This window comes from Hemicordylus capensis, chromosome 4 (genome assembly GCF_027244095.1).
Source record: "Hemicordylus capensis ecotype Gifberg chromosome 4, rHemCap1.1.pri, whole genome shotgun sequence".
Classification (NCBI taxonomy): Eukaryota; Metazoa; Chordata; class Lepidosauria; order Squamata; family Cordylidae; genus Hemicordylus; species Hemicordylus capensis.
The window spans coordinates 286,275,838-286,301,399 of record NC_069660.1 but is presented as its reverse complement, the minus strand read 5'-3'; the positions used below and the strand labels follow the sequence as shown (position 1 = coordinate 286,301,399).

The following is a 25,562-nucleotide window of genomic DNA, read 5'->3' as shown; positions in this document are numbered from 1 at the left end:
GAAGGCTAGCCTTCTTGGAAAGACATTTGTCTGTGACAAAGGAGAACCTGTCTCAGTAGCTGGTTCAGGGCTAGATGGCAAATGATCTGATTTAAAATCCTTACATCATGGCTGAATCCATATTCTGGTCCTCTGCATATATGTTGCAACATCTTGTTTGTCAGCATCCAAAGATGAGCAGAGATCAACATATTCCTCACTCCTGTCTTGAATCACTCTATCCTATCCTTATCCCTAAAAATTTCTGTTGTGCAGAAGGTAAGTTTTTCCTCATACTGGCTGGCCTACCATTACTTAATTTTTTTCCAGGTTGATACACAGTCACTTCCTCAGTGAGTTATGAGGAAATTTATGAGCAACTATGGTGCTATCTCTCTGGTACCATAAGCCATTAGTGTGATAGGAAAAAAGGCACAATACTTCACCCCATAAAATAACTTCTCTGCATTTTGGGGGAACAGCATGGGGGGGCATGGAGGACAAAAAGAATGTCCAATTTACTCACTTTGTAATCTGCAATATATGTCATACACTCTCTCTCTCTCACACATGTTATTTTTGTCTTAATATGTTTTAATTTTATGTTAAAGTGAGATATCACTATAAATTTATTATTGTAACTGTGTAACTATTTTCATTTACAAAGTATACCACTGGTACAAATATTACAGAGATTTGCAATCAAAAAGATAAGCAGCAACATAAAAGCCTTGTGAGTAAATCTTTCTCAAATAAAATACTAACCTCTGTGTGCAAATTTTCTGGTGAAATTACTTTTGTGAAAATGATGGCAGGAGCTGCAGTTATTCGTACTGTAAAGTCTGTTAAAATTGGAGTTAAAATTGCTCTCCGTTCTTGATGCCGCCTTATGCTAAAAGAAAAATAAATGTAACTTGGGTTATTCTTAAGCCTGATCCTTTAAGACCTTTGTAGTGAAAATACTGGCTGATATTCAGAGCAACCTACTGGTGGTGTACCAAGAAAATGTGTCTATGCTACAGAGAGTTTTCCTAGCTGCTCAGGTACAACACAAAAGTACTGTAGGATTTGTGAATACGATGCAAGTCTGACAATGGGAAAAGTTTGCACTTTTCATACTATTTCAGACAAGCAAATTAGGTTGACTGGCACACGAAAATAGCACTAGCACTAGCAATAGCACTCACATTTATATGCCACTCTATAGCTGGAGCTCTCTAAGCGGTTTACAATGATTTTTAGCATATTGCCCCCAACATTCTGGGTACTCATTTTACCGACCTCAGAAGGATGGAAGGCTGAGTCAACCTTGAGCACCTGGTCAGGATCGAACTTGTAACCTTCTGGTTACAAGGCGGCAGTTTTACCACTGCGCCACCAGGGGCTCTCTAGAAAAGATACTAGAACTTTGTGTAAACGTGTACAATGACACAGCTGAAGCATGTTCTGTCCAGCACAAAGATAAAACAGCCTTTCCAAACCAGCTATGTCAGTACAGAAAGAGAAAGAAATCTTACAAGAGCCCCAGTCTGGAAATCATATCCACAGTTATTCAAGTAAGCACCTCAGCTGAGAAAGTGCTCTCAGATTTTTCTATCAATACCTTTTCCTCCCAATCAGCACCACACCCGTCTTAACCAGGTTTCCCTTAAGCCAAATGTTTTTTATTCACTACCATCAGTCATCTTACATATGGAATGTAAAAAGGGTGTGATCAAGAGGTCTTCACATACTCCATTTACAATCTGCTGCATGACTCACTTACAGTGTTCACTACTTAATAATGTATTTATCCCAATTATCTTTTCACAATGAACAAAAGAGGATGAGGATCTTTTCACAAATGAACAAAAGAGGAAATTGCAATGGTTTAGTCCAATTAAAAATAAAACAGAGCTGAACAAAAGATCCACAGTGGTGATAGGAACAGTCTTCCACACTAATGCATTTGAGAATACAACTTTACAACCAGATAACATGAGTGGCCTAAACTGAAACTGTTTGTTGCTATTAAAAACCCCAATCAATTCAAAACTTCATAAAATTATATTTTTAGCTGTCTAGTAGTGTCAATTTGCAATTTCCACATATTGATTGGTGTCCAGAGAGATAGAAGGATATTCAGTACTTTACTGCATATTTTTACTGAACATCAATAGCAATTTCCTCACCAATAAAATGTGCTCAATGTCAGCATTTTTAGTTGATTCTCTAAGGAGGGAACTAAAGCAGGAATTGGAATGAATATGGGTGTAAAGTGAAGCTGAGGACAACATATTATCTACAAAAGTGAGGTGTTTGTCTCAGCAATCCCAAACAGAGAATAATAAATAAAACTGCACTTTCTTTATTAAGCCTTCTACACTGAGATGCCCTTAAGTGTTCTGCTAACTTGACACAGGTGTGTGCCATATGAACATCCTCAATGAGGAATGGTGGAATGATGGTACTACGACCACACTACGCTCACTCCAAGTTCCACTTAGGCATCTGTTACATATTTACAACTTTAAAAGAAAGACAGGACTTTCAAAAATATTGAAGTAGCCGACCATCAATTGTACACTTTAAAGAACATCTGTTTAGGGTAAGTCACTGAGAAAACAAGAAAGCAGGTGTGATACGATATAGCTGCACATAACAATTATATTGACGAGTTCAATAGAAATATGAGATTTCTATGTTTTTCTTAAATGTTGAGTGTTGGTTGGGCACAATGTGACTGTGTAACATATTGTGTAACATAGGGAGCCTGTGTAACATAGGGAGCCAGTGTGGTGTAGTGGTTAGAGTGCTGGACTAGGACCGGGGAGACCCGAGTTCAAATCCCCATTCAGCCATGAAACTAGCTGGGTGACTCTGGGCCAGTTGTGAAAGAGAAACTCAAGTATGTAGTACACCGCTCTGGGCTCCTTGGAGGAAGAGCGGGATATAAATGTAAAAATAAATAATAAATAAATAAATATTCCTGGACAGCACTGTGAAGAATATTGGCTGCTTAGTCATGTAGCCACTCTGGAAAAGGGAGGTGGGAAATCTCTGAACCATGACTGATGTATCATGCAAGGAAACGTGGACCATTGGAGCACTGCCCACACTGTGTAAACACTGCCAAATGGTGTTGTGGAAGAGGGCAGTTCTGCTCTATCATAAAGTTACACAAACACACTTGCACACCTGGACATGCATTATTGCCAATGTGTGTCCCACTGCACAACTGCATTTGTGTAACTTTATGATGGAGCGGAACTGTCCTCTTATGGAACACCATCAGCAGTGCTTACACACAGATGCAGCGTGCAGGCAGTGCTCCAACCACCTGTGCTTCCTTGCGCAGTATGTCAGTCTATATATTTAGGTATTGAGAAATAATAATCAGAGCAATACTGTTGGAAAAAAAGAGAGAGAAAGACGGCATAGCACTGTAACCTATGTGAAATTGACCTTGCCTACTGATAAACCTACAGTGCGTTCAAGTCTGTGCTCAATCCACAGAGGCCTGCACAATTAAACATCCACATGGATTTTCAGGAAATATCAGGACACAGCAGCTGACGGTATCCTTTTATCAGAGCTTTCCTGTAAAATCCACTTGGATTTTCCTTTCCAGCCTTATGCTTTCCACATGTTTTGAATGCCCATTAGAAGGTGGCGGGGGGAGCCACACATCTGAACCAGCTCTCTAACTGATAAGTCATCCTACAGGGATGTTTAGAAAGCTCCATTAGATACTTGGCACTCTTTGAAATAAGACATCTAGGGACCTTAGTGACACCTATATACCAGGGGTTTTGAAGCCATCATGAGCACAGAAAATGGCATTCAAAAAGAAAGAAAGGTAATCCCTCCATTAATGCACTTGCACGCAGGAATACACCATGATCTAATTTTCTTACATTTTGACTGGTTATCTAGTCTTTTTGATAACAGTTAAAAGCTGAAATCTGTCTCAATCATTTAAACTACTGTCATTGATCCAGTCCTTAAGTGCTTCAGCTGAAGGCACCACAGCAGTTTTTGATGTTCTACATCAAGAGATTCAGAGTTAGAAATATCAGCACATTTTATTTCATCTAATAGATAAGAACATTGAAGCATTTACAGAGCTTTTAAAGGCTCTTTAATTTTCAGGGTATCTGATGGGGGCCCCACCTGTGGTTTGTTTTTACAAACGTGCATACTATATAGTTATCATGATCACTGCTAGAGTTCCTGTTGTGTCAGCATTTCCATTGTAAACTGCACTTTTCTGGGGTTTATAGCATTGATAATAAAAGTCACTCTAGATTGAAACTTGGCAATCACATTTTCAATTCTCAAAAGCAGTTTTAAAAAATAGTTTTTTAAAAGACTACTGCTAACTTTTATGATTTAGAAATGGTCCTTGAGGGTCACATACAACCATAATGGTTGCATTTGGGAAACAGTGCATGGGGGAAAAAGAATGGAGACACATTTAAGACCTTTTACAACCTGAGGGCTAAAACTTGGAAACAAAGAAAAGTTATCTGGATAACAGGTGATTGAATATTTACTTGCATGCTATCCCTTGCAATGTTCAAAAATGGATATGCTTTTGCAGAAGCCAACTTCTTTAAAAATCCAGACTAAGTTAGTCATGACTAAGTCCCTCTGATTTTTTTAGAACTTAAGTTAGTCATGACTAAGTCCCTCTGATTTTTTTTAGAACTTAAGTTAGTCATGACTAAGTCCCTCTAATTTTTTTTAGAACTTAAGTTAGTCATGACTAAGTCCCTCTGATTTTTTTTAGAACTTAAGTTAGTCATGACTAAGTCCCTCTGATTTTTTTAGAACTTAAGTTAGTCATGACTAAGAACCACTGACTAATCTGAGTTCTATAAATTTCAAAAGGACTTAGTCATGACCAGAGTTCCCTGTAACAGGGATACTCTGATGCTGTTGACTACAACTCCCATGCTCCCCAGCTGCAATGGCCTTTGGTTAGGGATAAGGAGAGCTGTTTTCAACAACATCTGAAAATCCCTGTTACAGGGAACGCTAGTCATGACTGACTAAATAGTCTGGACTGGAGGCTACTCACTGCTAAACAAACTTGCCTTGTCTGATTACAAAAGCATCAAATGTGAAATACTGTGAGGTGAAGCACATGAAAGAGTTTCAGTGTAAGCTTCTAAACTATGTTTAAAAAAACATCTTGTCCTAACACAGACAGTTCTGTGCAAGATGAATGCCTCCACTTCCTCTTGTGTTAGATTGCTTGCCCCTTTGACAACTACCCCTATCACTGCTTTACCCCACGGCCTGCCTTACCTCTGCTTTCATTTGTGCCCCATTTCTTGGTCTTGGCTCCTGACCTGGGCTATTAACGAACTCAGCTCTTTATGTTTCACTGTAGCTTTCACCATGGCTTCTGAGGTTAATTCAACTGACTTGTTACTAATTCTGTACAATTTATTTCTATTATGGGGTGACTCAGGATCCTGAATATATGGGAACTTTCCCATGGCAAGCTGAATGGTCTGGATATGATTACTGAAATACCAAAATACAAATAATATTATGTATGATTCAGGAATCAACAGCTGACATCTCCACTAATGTTGTGGAGGCATTGGCTGCAAAACTATTATGTATAGCTGATATTCTTCCCTCATCCCTAAATATGTTCCTGAAGGTCCAAAAGCCCTCAGGGACATATTTAGGGTGTTAAAAGAATGCCTCCAGGGGAAGGAGAGATTGGCAAAAATTGTCCTCCTGCCTGTGAAGTGGAATTCCTGATTATTCCTCTGTAGTATTGCAGAGGCTCTCTGCACACAGCACTTCCGCACCATTAGTAGGGATGTCAGCCAATATTTTTTAAAGTGGTATTTTGGCTTAATGCAAAAATATCCTTACATAGATTCTGCCATGGCTGTTTATAATTCCATGTGAATGGAATCAAATTTTCATATCTGTTTGTCAGACAATAGATGTGTGTGCAAATGATATACTGCCTGCGATGAATGTATGGGCAGGGCAGTCAGATCATGCCTGTTCACCTCTGACCTTCACAGATTCATCTAACCTTCTGAACTGAGCCAAAACCCAAAAACGCTTCTTGCACAATCTATAGCATACCCTTTTTCTGTTTCAGGTTTCAGATTGTGCTGACAGAGCCTATGTAGACTCTGTTCAGAAGGTCAGATGAATGTGTGAAGGTCAGATACATATATCTGTGTTCATTGTATGTGCCGTGTCATCTGAACAGGGTCATTCTGACCAGCAATTGGGTGTGTGTGTGTGACAGAATCAAGGTCTACTGCAAGAAAACTATCAAAATGCATTACTAAAAATGGAAGATGTCAAAGCAACATCTCTAAGTAGGTTTGAGCTCCAAAACCTTTTTTGCATATCAACAAATCAGCAGAAATTTGACATTTTAGAAACTGCAGCTGTTTTCATTTATAGAAACAGGAAAAAATGGTTTTGAGCCAAAAGGAGAAGGAATATATATATATGTCCTCTCCTGGCTTAAAATTGTCTAAACTAGTTTAGTTCAAACTTTATAAAACTACAAAAGGGCTTATAACTCTGTTGTTCCTAGACTGGGAATGTGAACGCCAGGTTTCAGCCTGGAGTTATATTTTATGGCCATATAATAAGCTATTATGGAAATACAGACATAACTGTATCTGTATGGCAATTACAGTATAACATTGCTACAAACAACAATTTGAAATGTACTGTTCAAATCCCAGGCTCATGTAAAACATGTTTCCTATGGAATGCAAACACACACTAGAAAGTACAAATACCAAAATGTTTAGCTCAGTTAAATAGGATGCTGTTATAATCATGGTATTTACTGGATTCTATGAGGCACAGTTTTAAAGCCCTTACCTACTGGCCATATTCCATTCAAGTGCTGGATTTTGAGAATTCCTTTCATTCTCCGGCAATGCCCTTCCTTTACCATTTTCTTTCTCTGGCTTCAGCTGATCCCACTGAGCAGTACCAATGTTGATAGACTGGAGATCTATTTGATACTGTCTATCTTCAACCTCAGATCCAGGATCTCTGAGAATTCCCAGGTTCAGTGCTCTCCTATAATGGCAGAAAGAAATCAAAGAGCTAAGAAAGCATGTTAAAGTTTTGTGCTGTTACAGCATCATACCCACCATTTCCTAGCATAGAAAAAACTATCACCCTTTCACATATTGCTCCTTCATGGCAAAACTGCAGCTTATAATTAACAATGTATCCTCCTTATGAACACACCACTTAACAGGAAAACATATCCCACCAAATCATTTACACTTTCTGATCTGGCACAGAGTATCTGTGCCCCTAGTTAACCACTGCTGCCGCTTTCTACCCCCACCCCACCTGCCCCTGCTTTTTTTGCCTGCCCACTTTCTTCTTCTCCCCCCTCCTACCCTCCCACCCGCAGCTGCCTCCTCCTCCTTCTTCTTACCTGCCCCGCCCCATCTTCTTTTGCACCTGCCACTGCCACCATTTTCTGGCTGCCCGCAGGCCGGCCAGCTGCCGGTCACAGCTGCTCAGCCACCTGCCTACCGCCCAGTCACAACCACGCCTTCCTGCCACCCATTCGCAACCATGCGGCCTCCTGCCTGTCTGCCGGTCATGGCTAGCTGCCCGCCGCCGTTTGCTTTGGCCAGCCACCACCACCATAGCAGCCGTCATTTTCTTCCACCTGTCCCGTGGCTGTCTGACCCCCCAGTGCACCGTGCTCAACACAGTGCACTGTAGGATACCCAGGGGACAGAACAAGTCCTGGCCTCAGAGCAATCTGCCCTGATCCAATGCTGCACAGAGCAGTGCTGATCCTGCACTCCCACCAAGTGCTCCCATGATCGTCTGGGAGGAAGGCAAGCTTTGCAAAGCCTTCCCACCACCCCCCTGATAGGTCATATGAATGGCTCCAATAAGTGACAGAAGTTCCTTCCTACAGGAAAACAGGTGGCACAGTACTCCCCTCTTAAGATGCAACATTTTTATTGGGGGGTTTTCAGGTGTCAGGCATGCCAATTCCATATTTAATAGATTTATATCTTCTTCTATCCCATAGATTCAGAATAGTTTACAGCTACAAAAACAAACGTATCTGTCATCAGGGGGCTCAGAATCTAAGAAAATCAATCACTTGGGGAAATAAAATATTACATCAAATAAAATCACATTTCATAGACAAGCAATTTATTATTATTATTTTTTTAAGATGAGTTCAGTCTCAACTACGGTGGTAGAAGTGGTTGTGGTATCTCTGGAGTTCTGCTCAAAAAGCAGGTAGATCTTGCTAGGTCCTGGATACTCCTCCTTTCAGGCAGCAAGACCAACCATCCATGGTATCTGTTAGAAAGGATGCTGCAGAGTCAGATGGGCTGAGTCTCAACCAGAACTCAGTCCCATTCATGGTGGTGGGTTTGTCTGACAAATATGTTAAGCCAGGTGGGGACTGTGATTATACCAGTATCTACTAATCCAAATTGGCAAAATGGGAACTAGCAAGTCAACAGACAACATAGTATGGCATGGAGGAACAATTTGGGTGGGAGATATGGCTAGAAACCAACAAGCTAGAAAAACTAGGAGGACTGGAGTCTTCCACAGAATCATTATGGGTGACAATACAAGGACTGAAAGGAAATGTGTTACTAGGGACATGCTACTGCCCTCCGTATCAAAACACTGAGTGTGACCTGGAGTTGGAGAAGCAAATGAGAGAGGCATCAAAGAGAGACAGAACTGTAATAATGGATGACTTCAGTTATCCTTACACAGACTGAGCAAATTCATGTTCGGGTATTGACAGAGAAGCCAAATTTCTAGACATACTAAATGAACGTGCCTTAGAACAGTTGGTCGCAGAACCAACCAGAGAGAAGGTGACCTTGGACTTAATCCTGAGTGCTGCCCAGGACCTGGTGTGAGATGCCAAAGTTATAGAACCATTGGGGAATAGTGACCAGAATGTGATCCAATTCAGCTGATATGCAAGTGGAGCACTGCCAAGTAAGTCCAACACAGATGCGCTGGACTTCAGAAGAGGAAACTTCTCAAAAATGAGGGGATTTGAGAAAAGGAAGCTGAAAGGGAACGTCAGGAGGGTCAAATCACTCCAGAATGCATGGAGTTAATCCAAAACCACAACGGAAAATGAATGAATGAATGAATGAAAGAATAACAGAAGCTCAGCTGGAATGTATACCAAGAAGGAGGAAAGGTACTCTACTTATTAGCCATGCTGACGCCCTCCTGAATTTGGGTTCAGGACGACACCAGCTTGACTAACAAGTAGAGTCAGGGAAGCTATAAAAGAGAAGAAAACGTCCTTCAGAAAATGGAAGTGCTACCCAAATTAAGAGAATAGAAAGGAATATAAACTCTAGCAAAACAAATGCAAGTAAACAATAAGAGATGCAAAAAGAGAGTTTGAGGAGCATGTAGCTAGAAGTGTCAAGGGCAATAACAAAAACTAGTTTAAATATATCAAAAGCAGAAAACCTACCAGGGAGGCAGTTGGCCCCCTAGATGATGCGGGCATTAAACTGTCTTGAAAAACTAAAAATTAACAAATCACCAGGGCCAAATGGCATCCACCCCAAAATTCTGAAGAAACTCAAACGTGACATTGCTGAGCTCTTAGCAATAATATATAACTTGCCCTACAATCAGGCTCTGTACCAGAGGACAGAAAAGTAGCTAATGGAACCCAGTTTTCAAAAAGGGGTTCAGGGGGGATCCAGAAAATTACAGGCCAGTTAGTTTAACTTCTGTGTCAGGTAAATTGATGGAAAGCATACTTAAGGACAAAACTGTTAAACATACAGAAGAACAGGCATTGTTGGAGGAGAATCAATTTGGCTTCTGCAAGGGCAAGTCTTGCCTCACTAACTTTTTCAGGTTCTTTGAGAGTGTCAACAGGCAAATAAAGATGGATAAAGGTGATCCAATTGCCATAATATACTTGGACTTCCAAAAAGCTTTCGATACCAAAGGCTCTTGAGTAAACTTACCGGTCATGGGATAAGGGAATAGGTTCATGTGTGGATTGGTAACTGGTTGAGGGGTAGGAAACAGGGGGTAGGAATAAATAGCAATAGTAGCAATAGCACTTACATTTATATACCGCTTTATAGCCGAAGCTCTCTAAGCGGTTTACAATGATTTAGCATATTGCCCCCAACATTCTGGGTACTCATTTTACCGACCTCGGAAGGATGGAAGGCTGAGTCAACCTTGAGCCCCTGGTCAGGATCGAACTTGTAACCTTCTGGTTACAGGGCAGCAGTTTTACCACTGCGCCACCAGGGCTCAGTGGTAAAAATGGACAGTTTTCACAATGGAGGGAAGTAAGAATGGGGTCGTCCAAGGATCTGTACTCAGACCAGTGCTCTTTAACTTGTTCTTAAATTATCTAGAAGTCAGGGTAAGCAGCAAAGTGGCCAAATTTGTAGGTAACACCAAACTATTTAGGGTAGTGAAATCTAAGAGATTGTGAGGAGCTCCAGAAGGATTTCTCCAAACTTGGTGAGTGGGCAACAGAATGGCAAATGTGGTTCAAAATTAGCAAGTGTAAAGTGATGCATTTTAGGGCAAAAAACCTCAACTTCACATATACACTGATGGGGTCTGAGATGTTGGTGACTGATCAGGGAGAGGAGAGCTGGTCTTGTGGTAGCAAGCTGACTTGTCCCCTTAGCTAAGCAGGGTCTGACCTGGTTGCGTTTGAATGGAAGACCACATGTGAGCCCTGTAAGATATTCCCCTCAGGGGATGGGGCCGCTTTGGGAAGAGCAAAAGGTTCCAAGTTCCCTCCCTGGCAGCATCTCTAAGATAGGGCTGAGAGAGATTCCTGCCTGCAACCTTGAAGAAGCCACTGCCAGTCTGTGAAGACAATACTGAGCTAGATAGACCAATGGTCTGGCTCAGTATATGGCAGCTGCCTATGCCTATGTTCCTATGGTTCACCCTGAGGCTTTATTATGCTTGGTAAAGTTTGAATGTATAGTAATGTTACTCAACCTTCAGCTTGTATCAGTGGGAAACAGCCCCTTATGAAGCACCTTGCGAAACAACTACTTATCCCGGGGTGGCTGTAGTGTGCTCTCCCCTATTTGATTTGTCATCTACCATCAAGTCACCACAGAGCATGTCGCTTGCTTTTTTCTGTATTAAGGACTCATGATGATTTAAGGACTTATGATCCGTACTGCATACATCACAGAGCATGTCGCTTGCTTTTTTTTTTAATTCAAGGACTCATGACCTGAACTGTATGTATTTATCACATTTCCTTATCCGGAAAACATCTTGGACTCTGCCTGGATACCTATATATACCATTTATCATTTTTTCATATTTTTGTTGTTCTGTATATTTATTGGTTCTGTATGCTGCATTTCTATGTTGAATTTAGTTATTTAATTTCTGTATGTGTTATAAGATGTTTCCACTGTGGAATGGCAATTTATGTGGTTTGACCACAATTGGATAAGGTGTCAGTTTACCACCATTTCGGCGTCACGCCTGTCTTGAGTGTCTACATTTGGCCAGGCGGCTTTGTCAATTTCCTAAAAATAATCTTTGTTACATATTTCATATCAGTTTATTCCATATCAGTTTGATTGTTTTCAGTGTGTTAAGAGTTGGTTCATTTATTTTTTTGTTCACGGGTTTTTTTGCTCTTCTTTCCTCTCAGGGCACACAGGTCTTTCATTACTCTTGGGAAGGTATATTATGAAACTAACTCATATGAACAAGCAGCACATATTTATACTAAAGATATTAGGTACACAGCATGCTGTATTTTCACCATCTTGATAGGAGCTGGCTTTCTAGCAGTGCATTAATACACATTCTGCATTTGCACCCTATTGATATTGCCTTCCATTCACAAAGTATTTTTGGTCCTAGTAGTCCTAATGCAACACTCTAAATCAGTTGAACCATTTGAACCATTTGTAATATCTCATCCTCCAGGTGATTTTTCTCCATTCTTAAAATCATAGTTCTTTAAAATCAGAATCACTCAAAGCAAACGCCTTTGCTTTACACCTGTCTGCATTCCTCCACAGAGTTCTATAAAATGTTCAGAACTGAATGCTGTATCACATAAATATTGGCAGAAGCCAGGTAACATAAAACGGTGAACGATTGTTTAACTATATGGAAACATGCTTCCATAAACATACCAGAATTTTATTTTTTGTCTGCCCAGTTTTACAGCTTATCTCCTGATTTATTTGCCCACTCATCAACATCCCTAGGGTTTTTTCTTTATCAGACTTTCAGAAATGACTTCTTGTTTGTACTATGAGCTGCGTGCAAGATCTATTTAGTCAATACATCCTGGATCATGCAAGTTTTTGTCATAAAACCAATAAAAACAGTGTCTTGGCCAATTTTATCAGAGCAGGCAAAAGGGATTTGAAGACTAAACTTTTGTGACATATACAATAAACTTTGAGGTTCTCTCTCAAAAACTGCATGAATAAATACATTATTAATTTGAATGTATGGTTGTAGCAAGCATCAGGTTTGTTTTCAATTTATGTATTTTCCCATACTTTTAAAATTATTCATTACTTTTACCTATTTCAATTACATACTGCTTCAACTATTCAATGAAAATAAGCAAAGCAACAATACTATCAACATTTTATTTCAACAGAAACAAAAACCAGCAAGAGGTGATATAAAAATATGAAAACTAAAGACTAGAACTAAAGACTAAAACTCTAAAAGATCTTGAAAACAAACAAAAAAACACCCCAAAACATGCCCTTCTAAAATGGCCAAAGGTACAGATGTAGCACCTTTCCCTCTGTGGATGACATTACAGAGTGTATGCCACTACCAAGAAGGCACAGCTTCTAACAGATAACAAGTTCAACCCCCTCAGTGATAGAATCCACAATACTGCCTCATAACTAGACCTCATTTTTTGAGGGATGTGTGGCTCATCTGAGATCAAACTTTCCTTTCAATAATCCCAGACCCAGGAAGTTTAGGGATTTGAAGATGAAAGACCTTTGGTTTGGAGTTGACAAAGAAACAGTGTAAAATAGTCCCTGCCTGTGGCCCAGACTACTTTTGAGCTGCTGTATTCTGGACCAGTGACCATAATGCAATCAAATTTAGCATACAAGCATGGAGAGAATAACCAAGGAAGTCTAACACAGACACTTTGAATTTCAGAAGAGGAAATTCCTCCAAAATGGGGAGTATGGTGAAAAGAATGTTGAAAGTAAAAATCAGGAGAGTCGCCTCACTCCTGAATGCATGGAGTTTTCTCAAAACCACAATACTAGAAACCCAGTTAGATTGTATACCCAAAAGGAGGAAAGGTGATCTTGCTGAGGAGGAGAGCTGATCTTGTGGTAGCAAGCATGACTTGTCCCCATAGCTAAGCAGGGTCTGCCCTGGTTACATATGAATGGGAGACTAGAAGTGTGAGCACTGTAAGATATTCCCCTTAGGGGATGAAGCCGCTCTGGGAAGAGCAGAAGGTTTCAAGTTCCCTCCCTGGCTTCTCCAAGATAGGTCTGAGAGAGATTCCTGCCTGCAACCTTGGAGAAGCCGCTGCCAGTCTGTGAAGACAATACTCAGATAGACCAATAGTCTGACTCATTATATGGCAGCTTCCTATGTTCCTGAGTCCAGGAGGGTGCCAGCATGGCTAACAGGTAATGTCACGGAAGCCATAAAAGGAAAGTAGACTTCCTTCCAAAATTGGAAGGCCTGTCCAAATGAAGAGAACAGAAAGGAACACAAACTCTGGCAAAAGAAATGCATGGTGACTATAAGGGAGGCAAAAAGAGTGTTTGAGGAACATTTAGCTACAAGCATCAAGGGGAATAACAAAAACATCTTTAAATACATCAGAAGCAGGAAACCTGCCAGGGAGGCAGTTGGACCATTAGACAATGAGGGAGTGAAAGGGATTATTAAGGAGGATATGGAGGTTGCAGAGAAGCTAAATGAGTTCTTTGTGTCCATCTTTACGGCAAAGGTTATTGAGCATATACCTGTTCCTGAATCCTGAACCAGACTTTTTGGGGATGGAGGCTAATAAACTGAGTCAGACAGAAGTGACAAGAGATAATGTTCTAAACTGTCTGGAAAAACTGAGAACTAGAAAATCTCCAGGGCTGGATGGCATTCATCCAAGTGTCCTCAAAGAACTCAAATGTGAAATTGCCAACCTTCTTGCTAAAATATATAACTTATCCCTGCAATCAGGCTCTGTACCGGAGGACTGGAAAGTAGCAAATGTAACACCGATTTTCAAAAAGGGATCCAGGGGCGATCTGGGAAATTACAGGCCGGTTAGCTTAATGTCAGTTCCATGCAAATTAATGGAAAGCATCCTCAAGGATAAAATTGTAAAACACACAGAAGAACAGGCCCTGCTAGGAGTGAACCAGCATGGCTTCTGCAAAGGTAAATCTTGCCTGACCAAACATTTGGACTTCTTTGAGAGTGTCAACAAGTATGTGGATCAAGGTGATCCAGTTGACATAGTATACCTGGACTTCCAAAAAGGTTTCAACAAAGTTCCTCATCAAAGACTCCTGAGGAAACTTAGCAGTCATGGGATAAGGGGACAAGTACATGTGTGGATTGCTCACTGGTTGAAGGAAAGGAAACAGAAGGTAGGTATAAATGGAGAGTTTTCACAATGGAGGGAAGTAAGAAGTGGGGTCCCCCAGGCATCTGTACTGGGACCGGTGCTTTTTAATTTATTCATAAATTTAGCTTTTAAAATTTTTTATTGGTTTTTACAATATCTTAACAATCCCGTTACATCTAATTAAGTAAATGTAGACTTCCCGCTCATCAATCTGCGCAATTCATTAACTATACAAGTCAACCATTGCTATAGTAATTCAAAACATATATCCTACACATTGCAAACTCAATTTTGCTCTACCCAGCCTGCTATTATTACTAAATTTCAAACCCTGTTGAAAGGTCCATATTAGAAAAATAGTTTTTTAAGTATAGTAAGAATGGTTTCCAGTCTTCTTTAAAAGATTCCAAGTTTTCATCCCTTATCAGTATTGTAAGTTTTGCAATCTCAGCATATTCCAAAATTTTTATCAACCAATCTTCTTTTGAGGGCCTTTCATTGTCCTTCCATTTCTGCGCATATACTATTCTGGCCGCCGTGGTTGCATACATAAAAAATGTTAAGTTTCTTCTGGAAAACTCTCCTTGCGTTATTCCCAGCAGGAAGGATTCTGGCCTCTTAGGAAATGTCATTTTAAAATTTTTCTTCAACTCATTATATATCATATCCCAAAAGGCCTTTGCCTTCCTGCAAGACCACCGCATATGAAAAAAAAGTTCCTTCACAATGTCCACATTTCCAACATTTGTTTGGAACATTTTTATACATTAATGCTAATTTTTTGGGTGTCAAGTACCACCTATACATCATCTTATAATAATTTTCTTTTACAGTATAACATGCAGTGAACTTTAAATCCATTTTCCATAATTTTTCACAAGCTGCCATATCTATATTATGACTCACATCTTCAGCCCATTTTATCATAGTCGTTTTAACCACTTCATCTCTTGTCTCCTCCAAAAGCAACAACTTATACATCTTAGAAACTAATTTTTTGTCATTTTCACACAGCTCCTTCTCAAATCTCGACATTTGATCCTCAAATCCAACTTTAAGATCCTTCTTATAGATTTCATTTAACTGATGGTACTGAAACCAGTTACTAACCAAATTTTGTACTTTGATTAGGTTTTTTAATTTGCAGCCCTTTTCTTGGAAACATAACAAATCCCTATGGGAACCCCATTCAACCCCATATTTATCTCTTTACGTGCTAAAGCTTCAATCGGGGATAGCCATAATGGAGTTTTAGATTCCAACCATTTTTTATATTTTACCCACACTCTCATTAGACTCCTTCTTACATAATGATTAAGAAAGTCTTTATGCACTTTACTTTTATCGTACCACAAATATGAATGCCATCCAAACCTTCTATCGAATCCTTCCAGATCAAGTATTCTGGGATTTCTTAATGTTATCCATTCTTTTAACCACATCAAACAAACAGCATCAAAATACAACCTTAAATCAGGCAGGGTAAGAAATTTATTCATAAATGATGTAGGGGTAAGCAGTGAGGTGGCCCAATTTGCAGATGATATCAAACTCTTTCAGGTAGTAAAATCCAAAACAGATTGTGAGGAGCACCAAAAGGATCTCTCCAAACTAGAGAAGTGGGCGACAAAATGGCAAATGTGGTTCAGTGTTGGCAAGTGTAAAGTGATGCACATTGGAACGAAAACCCAATGTGCAAGTATACGCTGATGGGATCTGAGCTGTCGGTGAGAGGGATCTTGGGGTCATGGTGGATAGCTCATTGAAAGTGTGAAAGTTTTTCACAGGCAGCTGTGAAAAAGGCCAATTCCATGCCAGGGATCATTAGGAAGAGGACTGAAAATAAAACTGCTAATATTATAATGCCTTTATAGAAATCTATGGTGTGGCCACACTTGGAGTACTGCGTACAATTCTGGTCACCACATCTAAAAAAGGACATTGTAGAAGTTGAAAAGGTGCAGAAGAGGGCAACCAAGATGATCAGAGGCCTAGAGCACCTTTCTTATGAGGAAAGGTTACAACACCTGGAGCTATTTAGTTTAGAAAAAAGATGACTACGGGGAGACATGATAGAGGTCTATAAAATCATGCATGGAGTGGAGAAAGTGGATAGAGAAAAATTCTTCTCCCTCTCACATAACACTGGAACCAGGGGTCATCTCATGAAATTGATTGCCAAGAAATTTAGGACCAACAAATGGAAGTACTTTTTCACACATCACATAATCAACTTGTGGAATTCTCTGCCACAAGATGTGGTGACAGCCAACAACCTGGATGGCTTTAAGAGGGGTTTGGATAACTTCATGGAGGAGAGATCTATCAACAGCTACTAGTCGGAGGGCTATAGGCTGCCTCCAGCCTCAAAGGCAGGATGCCTCTGAGTACCAGTTGCAGCGGAGTAACAGCAGGAGAGAAGGCATGCCCTGCCTGTAGGCTTCCAGCGGCATCTGGTGGGCCACTGTGTGAAACAGGATTCTGGACTAGATAGGCCTTGGTTGTTCTTGCAGGGTTGTTCTTATGACCAGATTGTCTTCAAGAGTGGTCTTTATCACTTGTAAAGCAGATTACACTAGTCAAGTTGACTTCAGTATTCAGGCTGATAAATTACCAAGGCATGCAAATCAGTAGCAAGGTCCTTATAATCCACAAAGGGGTGCAGGTGGCACACAGGCAAAAGCTGGTAAAATGCACTCTTGGCCATCACCTGAAAATCCAAGAGCAAGGCCAGATCTGGGGCCACTCCCATGCCACAAACCTAACCTTCATGGAGAGTGCTGAGCTTGTACATTAGTTCCACAACTGTCTGGGTTGCTTAGTCTCCCACAATAAGCAACTCTACCTTATCAAGATTGATTTTCAGTTCATCCACTCACACCTAAACAATATTGACTCCAAGGAGGAACTCAGGGACCTACCTGCTATACCTGGATCAGATGTTAAACAATAGAGCCAAATGTCATCGGTATATTTTAAAATGCTTCATTGTATATATGAATTGCCTCTTCACTAAAATAATGACCAATTCAACAAACATAGGAAACTGTCTTATATCGCTTGACTAGCAGCGGCTCTCCAGGATCTCAAATAAAGGTCTTTCCCACCTCTACTACCTAATTGGGGATACCAGAGATTAAGCCTTGGATCTTGTACAGACAAGACATATTCTCTACCACATATGCAATAATCACATCAAGAATACCTACAGTGCCAGAGTTCAAAAACTTTGTAGTAGCTACCTTCCATGTTTATCATACACTAATCAACAGCTTAAAGATATGCTCCCTCCTGGTCCCTTCATGCTACTCTCTTTAACCAGGTCATCTGGTAACAGGCTGCTTGGTTCTTTCCCCACAGAGACGATAACAGAAAAGGCCTTCAAAATAGGTTCTAAGCCACTTTTGATCACTGTTCACTAGTTGCGTTCCACCAGTGTTCTCTCTATTTTTTTCACTTGTGTGCAGAATACATTTTGTTCTGGGTGGCTGTATCAAGGCAGTGTGTGTGTGCACATATATTCAGAGTGGAGCCTTCCCGATTCAGTCTGAATCTTCCTGATTCAACCTGATGTAAAATTAACAGAGTGTACATAAAAAAAACTTGTGTGCACATGCACACACCTTAAAAGGCACACTACTCTCCACCTGTCCCATTTATCTCATATCCCCAGTAAAACAGGAAGAGGCCAAATTCTGGCAAATGGGAGAGGATACCAAGGAGCTCAAGTTAGTTTCCTATCCCAGGAGGCCACTAAGGCTTCAACAGAACTGCCAGCCGCATCATCAGAAACATTTCCTAGGGCAGACTGAAAACTATCTAGATCCATTAACCTTAGCGCACTGCCCACCCAAACTAGATGCTCTCCTGGGAAGACTTCAAGAAAAACAATGAAATCCACTTCACCTCCATAATCATAGAAGGATCTCTACTAGGTGAAGTTACTCCCCCATCTATGGCTCCACTTCTGCTTGTTCAATTCAGAAATCAAATAAAAAGTCTGACTTGCCATTTCTGTCGTTTTGGAGCAGAAAAACACTGGACAGCTCAGGGAACTGAGCTGATATTCTCTGGGGCATGGGAAGTAGTTATTTTAAGCTTCTCCTGTTGAGAAGCTTCCAACACCGTCCTTGGGTGCTTAAAACCCAGCCCAAGGCAATCACCTGACCCTCTGAACTTTAGCCCTGTCCCATTCTGCACATGAGAAATCATTGCAGCAGCTGAAATACGGACAAAAAGAAGCACAAAGGACTTACTGAGGCCCGGTATAAAAGCTGGTCGAACTGCCATGATATATAAAATTAGACACACTTTTTATTGAATCCTACATGAAACCTACCATCCTCTTTGCAGGTGGCATCAGAGAATAATCTAAAAGCTGACCATAGTTGGTAAATAATACAGTAATGTACTGCACCCAGAGAAGACCTTAAGCATGTAACAGGAAACATAACTTTAATGTTTTCCTTTTAAAATTGATTTAGTCTGGGTCAGGCATTTTGTATGTTTATACAAGAAACAGCTCATGTTGAATCAGTTACTACTCACTGCTGAATAGGCATAATTCAGAGGTTCATTGTCAGGAAGTCAAGCATATTCCCTTACAGGTCAGTTGAGACCTATAAAAGGCCGGAGAAACCAAACACACACAAAAGTAAATTTTGAAAAAGGATATAAATAATGGTATAGTTTAATAATCATATTTATTATAGGAAGCCTTACTTTCACACATTTCTCTCCTTTCCAAAGCAGAGGAATATCCAGATTATATGGCCGGAATGCCTAATTCTGAAGGCATTGTTCTGTAATGTACAGTTCCCTGGCTGATACTGGAAAAGCCACTTTTAGTTAGTTTCACTTACTGTTCACAGGTGGTATTAAGATGAAATAGGGAGACTTTATGCATTGTAACTTGTGTTCATGAGACTGGGTGGAAATGAAATTTAAAGCCAGAATCAAAAGAGAGAACATGCATACTGTACATTTTGTAAGGAGAATCATAGAATTTTAGTGTTGAAAGGAACCTTGGAGGCCTTCTAATCCAATGTCCTGCTGAGAATTGCAATCTGCTACAGCATCTGACAGATGTATGTTCAGTCTATATTTAAAGACCTCCAGTCAAACAGCTCTTATATTTAGCAATGATTCTTCCTATAATCTATATTTGCTTCCTTGTAATTTCAGCCCATTGGTTCCACTCCTACCCTCAGAAGCACCTGAGAACAAGCCCACTCCTCCTCTTATATGAAAGCTCTTCAGATATTTTATATCCGTTCAGATATTTTAGATATTTTATATCCGTATCCTTCAGATATTTTATATCCGTATATAAATATCCTTCAGATATTTTATATCCGTATCCCCTCTCCGTTCCTCCAGGCCAGGGCTGTCCTTCGATAGCCCTGGTGGGGTGTAAGGCCTGGGGCAAATCAGTCAGTGCAGAGCCTCCTTCCAGTTAATTCTAATGGGGGTTAAAAGAGCAGGGCCCGGGGCAGTCACCCTGCTTTCCATGCCCTAAGGACAGCCCTGCTCCAGGCTAAACATATCCAGCTCCTTCAACTGTTTCTCAAATGACTTCTTTCCCCTCCTCAGTTCAGTAAGAGCTTTTTGAAGGCATACATACAACCACTTTCCCCATTTATCCTGCAAAATGGTTTTGTGTCTAAGGACCAACATGCTTTTTGAAGTCAGGGGAAGTCAAAGAACAAATTTGGGATAGGACATCTTCTACAAGTTAGCTTGGGGGGAAATCAGTTGCATATGCACCCTTTGGATTCTGGATTTAAGAACTTATGTACTGCCAAGTAAAGGGTTGTAAATGGTTACAATATTCAAACACTAGTTACTTTTTTGGCCCATAAAAATCTTGCCATTTTGCTGTATGCCAATGATATGGTCCTTATGTCCCTGACACCGGTAGGATTGAGACGGGCCCTTTCATTGCTCAGCTCCTACTGTGCTGAAGAGCTTATCGAAGTAAATTATCAAAAAACTAAAGTGTTCGCTTTTGCCAAACGCCCCAAATGCCACACATGGCGAATGAATAGTCATTACTTGGAACAAGTTAAAATCTTTAAGTACCTGGGCGTGGTTTTCCACTCCTCAGGTCAGCGCCAGGCACATCTAAATTATATTGTGCAGAACGCCCAAGCCTCAGCCCACCTAATTAGATCTTTTTATTTTACAAAGGGGGCTCTTTGTATTCCAGCCACTCTTAAACTATTTCTCGCCAAGGTCTACCCTTTATTATTATATGGTGCTCAGTTGGGCCCTTTTGGCAATTTCGTCACACTGGAAGCTATTCAAACAAAGTTTATTAGATCTATATTGCAGCTTCCCAGATGTGTTCCTAATGTCGTCATTAGGCACGAGGTGGGCCTTGGCTCCTTGGAAGCGGAGTATTGGAAATGCATTTTTGCATTTTGGTTAAAATTAGTCTTTTCTCAATCTGGACTTGCCCCCTTGGTATTAACTGACAATTTCGATTCTACCTGGAAGCGTCTTGTTAAAACAAAATCCCAATTTTACGGGTTTTCACTGGATATGCTTATAAGTTTGGGTTATGATTGTGCTAGGAAGTCTATTAAACAACGTATTTCTGACATTGATCCACAGTTAGAAGTTGCCAAAATACCAAAAGGTGTTTACCTTGGAGATCAGCTTTTTAACACAAAACCCGCTGCATACTTAAATAATATTTCTTTTTCCAAGTTCAGGCGGGCGCTATCTTTAGCTCGATTAAATGCGCTCCCTACAGCGGTGATCCAAGGGAGGTTTGGGGGGGGTTCCTTATGCATCCCGACTTTGCCCTTGCGGGTCAGGCGATATTGAAACTACTGAACATGCTATTTTACATTGTGGCCTCTACAAGAATGATCAATCAACACTTATCTTGCCGTATCTTGTGATGTTTCCTGGTTATCCAGAGGAGTCTCTCTTAAAATTTTATTGTCAAATTTTAATCATAAACATACCAACACAGTGGTTAAGTTTTGTTATATTTTATGCAAATTACGTTCTGTTGTGTGTGATAATGTTTCTGGTCAATGACCGAAATAAAGTATGTTCTGTTCTGTTCTAGTTACTTTTCAAAGTAAACCTTTCGTTTTTATCTTGAAATGAATGTTTATTGTATGGAGGAGAAGCTTCCCTTTACTCTTGAAACACACACACTGCTGTTCTCTATACTACTGCCCCCATCTGAAATCACTGGATGATTACCATAGCATAAATGATCAACAAACTGTGATTCATGAAATAATTTCTCTTGGTATGGTATGCTCCCTTTGCTACAAGACATATCTACTTTAATCATTTTAGAATGTTTAAGAACATCTGGATTTGTTTTTAGTTTCCACCTGCAAGACTATGGCCACCTTCAGACTTAGCATAAAACCTTGGGTTGATGAACCCGAGGTTAATTTCCGAAGCTGGGAATCATCCCACAATTGACCAACTGTGGTCTGGCAACTTCCAGCTCTGAGCAAAGAAGACCCTCCCTCTTCTTGGTCCACTGAGGACGAATCCCAGCAAGCTACATGCCACTCGCATTGCCACATTGTGGGCAGGGCACCAGTAAAGCAGCTACCATTGTGCACAATCTTTGAGGGGGCATACTCATTGTGAACATGGCTTTTCAGCCGTCAGCAGTGCAAATACATTTTAAACCCTTCTTCACATCACTTGCACCACTGCCTTTTCACGAACTTCCAAACTACACAGTCATGCAGAAGCACAATTATTAATGCCCCAGAATGGCAAGGGACATTTAGAGATGCCAACAGGGTCTTGGGGGATACACGCAGAACAGCAACTGAAAACTTTGGGCTGGGATGGGTGGGTGGTAGAGCGTACGATAAACCAGAAAAATTTATCCTGTGAGGCAACTGCGCAGTTGCTTCTTGAGCCTGGGGTGGATCTGATGCAAATTAATTGCCTAAAGGTTTTCTGGGAGAGGTTCCCTGCTCGGAAAGGTGGCACCTCATGAGGCCACGTGGCTCCCACCTTTGATCAGGAGGAGTGACTCATGTTCTATGCAGCCAAACTCTGAAGAAGGGGGTGTGTGTTTCTGCACTTAATTTGGGGTCACTGTATTTAAAAGGGCTGTGCTGAGGATTCCGGTTCTGAAGTAAATACTATCACTGGATGGCAGTCTGAGAGCAGTAAGGGGACTCTCCCTAGGCTTGGCCATGGTTATCAATAAACTGCCAGAAAAAAATGGTTTACTAACTAATATGAGGATCCATGAATTCCCCTTGTGGGGGTCCTCTTTTAATCTCCCTGGGGAAAGACAAACTGTCTTCCCCAGTTGAGGGGGGGACTTGGGCCCCCTTCTTCTGTCCCACCCCAGGAAAAGAGGACTGGGGCCTCCTCTCTTCCTACCTTAACTGTTTGAATGTAGATTGACTGCTCTTGGTGATCCCAGCCATTCTTTTTGGGGGCTTTCCCCCTCATACAATCACACATTCTTTTTTAGCTTGTCAAAGGGGGGAAGGGTTTATTAGAAAGGAAGGAGAATGAAGGGAACACTGCACACTGTTTGGCATTTTGTCCGAAGGCGGCCTATGTAAAAGCAAATTTAACTGAAACAAGTAGTTCTAAATAGAACTAAAGGAGGCTGCTTTCCGCTTCTTTTAACATGGTGACTCTTTCATGCCCCCCCGTTCTATAAATTTGGTTTAATCCATCTGTCAGCACATAGGATACAAAAGAGTAACGTTGAATCAACATGACAGCCACTCAAGTAGCAGTAGTAGGATTAGCAAAAACAAAAATCGGCTGAGGTCCCAGTCACCTTCCCATGTGCTGTGAATCTGGTTTGTATACAACTGTCAGCACACGGGTTACAAGGGGATGCTGCCTATACTTTCAGAGGTCACCATCTTGAAACAAGATGACAATTAGCAAAAAACAAAAAACAGGAATATAGGAAGCTGTCATAGATTGAGTCAGACCATTGGTCCATCTATCTCAGTATCATCTGCACAGACTGTCAGCAGCTTCTCCAACATTGCAGGCAGGAGTCTCAGCCCTATTTTGGAGATGCCAGGGAGGGAACCTGGGACCTTCTGCATGCAAGTATGCAAATGCTCTTCCCAGAGCGGCCCCAACCCATAAGAGGAATATCTTACAGTGCTCACATGTAGTCTCCTATTCGAGTGTAAACAAGGGCAGATCCTGCTTAGCAAAGGGGACAATTCATGCTCGCTACCACAAGACCAGCTCTCCTCTCATGCTTCTGTTGGGGTCCCCGAGGTCCCCTTTCCATGTGCTGTGAAAAGGTGGATACATAGTCACAGATGAAAGAAAGAGAGAGAAGGTGTTCTTATAAGCCTTTGGAAAGTAGGGTAAAAAAGGATAAGTATTAGACTTAGGTCCAAACTAGACATTATGCAGGAGATCAGCATCTCCTGTGGTTTTGTTCACAGATTCATACTGAGATTGCGGTGCCACCTTCAACCCACAAGTTTCCCCAATCGAAATTACCCCTCCAGCTGCTATTGCCTCAGGGACAAAATACAGAGATAATGGTATTATAGCAATAGCAATAGCAATAGCAATAGCACTTACATTTATATACCGCTCTATAGCCGAAGCTCTCTAAGCGGTTTACAATGATTTAGCATATTGCCCCCAACATTCTGGGTACTCATTTTACCGACCTCGGAAGGATGGAAGGCTGAGTCAACCTTGAGCCCCTGGTCAGGATCGAACTTGTAATCTTCTGGTTACAGGGCGGCAGTTTTACCACTGCGCCACCAGGGGCTCCTGGTGGCGCAGGATATTATATCAGTATGTTGTACCCTGTGAGGCAAACAACAGCTTTGGGTGATTTTAGTTGAGAACCCAGTATGGTGGTGGTGGTGGTGGAGGGTTCTCTTGCGGTCCCAATGTGAATCAGGACCCCATGCCTACTACTAAGACTTTAAAACAATCACAACAATGATGTCATTTTCACTGATCCCAAACATTTAGTTTGGTCCTCAGCCCTCATCCTCAAGCTACTCTGGTGGCTAGGAGCAACACTTCTTCCTACGCATCTGACATAACACAAGAAGTCTGATCTACAAGGGACAACTAACTGTGGTTTTAACTGAGAAATCAGCATGAGTAAAAGCAAGAGAGAACCCCCCCCCTCTCACTCTGTGGTCCCAATCCTAGAATGGGCCTGCAGCAGCTGCTAAAGACAAAACCAAAAGCACTGACATAGTTTTCATGGATTTCCTATATTTTATCTAATTTGGCACTTAGGCCTGATCATCATAAAGGTGAATTGGGAGCACTTCTCCTTTCCACCCACCCAGTAAAGTGAATCCTCCCATGCAGTCTAGGGTTTCTCTCATTATCTAGGAGCTCTGAAAGAAGCAACACTGCAGTAGTTTCCACACTGCCAGAGTAATGTAAGAATTGGAGCCAAGAATTGACATTTTACACTTCAGATAGATAATACTTCTAAAACTTGTTAGCTGCTTCACTGGAACAAATAGAGTTACTAACTGGGGTCAGATTGGACAATCTGTGTAATTAAACAATATTAAGTTATAATAGATTTGTGATGCTTATGGATTTCCTGAACAAATATATAAACTGTCTTTGAGATTAATTACTTCTGCAATAAGGTTGTTGAAAATAAATGGTGAAGAGTGATAGAAATATCCATTGAGTTGGAAACAAAACTCATTCCCAATTGTTCTCTTTCAAAATGAATATTAACCCTCATCTGTATTTTGGGTTAGATTTTCAGCCCCAGCTGCATAAAGTTGCATATAAAAGCAAACCACTGCTCTTCTAGCTATGCTCTTGATGTCAAATGTTTACCTGCACTTTGGTACACAATATATTTACAAGTATAGCTCTTCGTCAGTTATGATATTTATGCTACTAATAAAAATATGCTACAGGGTAGAAAACCACTCCAAAATGAAGTGACTCCATATGGTGGGGTGATTTCTATTCCCTTCCCATG

General features: G+C 40.8%; 1 protein-coding gene across 9 annotated transcripts in view; it reads right to left on the bottom strand.

Moving 5' to 3' along the window:
* VPS13B (vacuolar protein sorting 13 homolog B) overlaps positions 1-25,562 on the bottom strand; it is a 714,157-nt gene that overhangs the window by 263,295 nt on the left and 425,300 nt on the right. For all 9 annotated transcript variants that reach the window (XM_053245154.1, XM_053245151.1, XM_053245153.1 and 6 more), the window contains 2 exons: positions 6,841-7,044; positions 745-871 (listed from right to left, as the gene is read on the bottom strand). In XM_053245154.1, the coding sequence (XP_053101129.1) occupies positions 745-871; positions 6,841-7,044 (331 nt within the window). The remainder of the gene's footprint in view (positions 1-744; positions 872-6,840; positions 7,045-25,562) is intronic.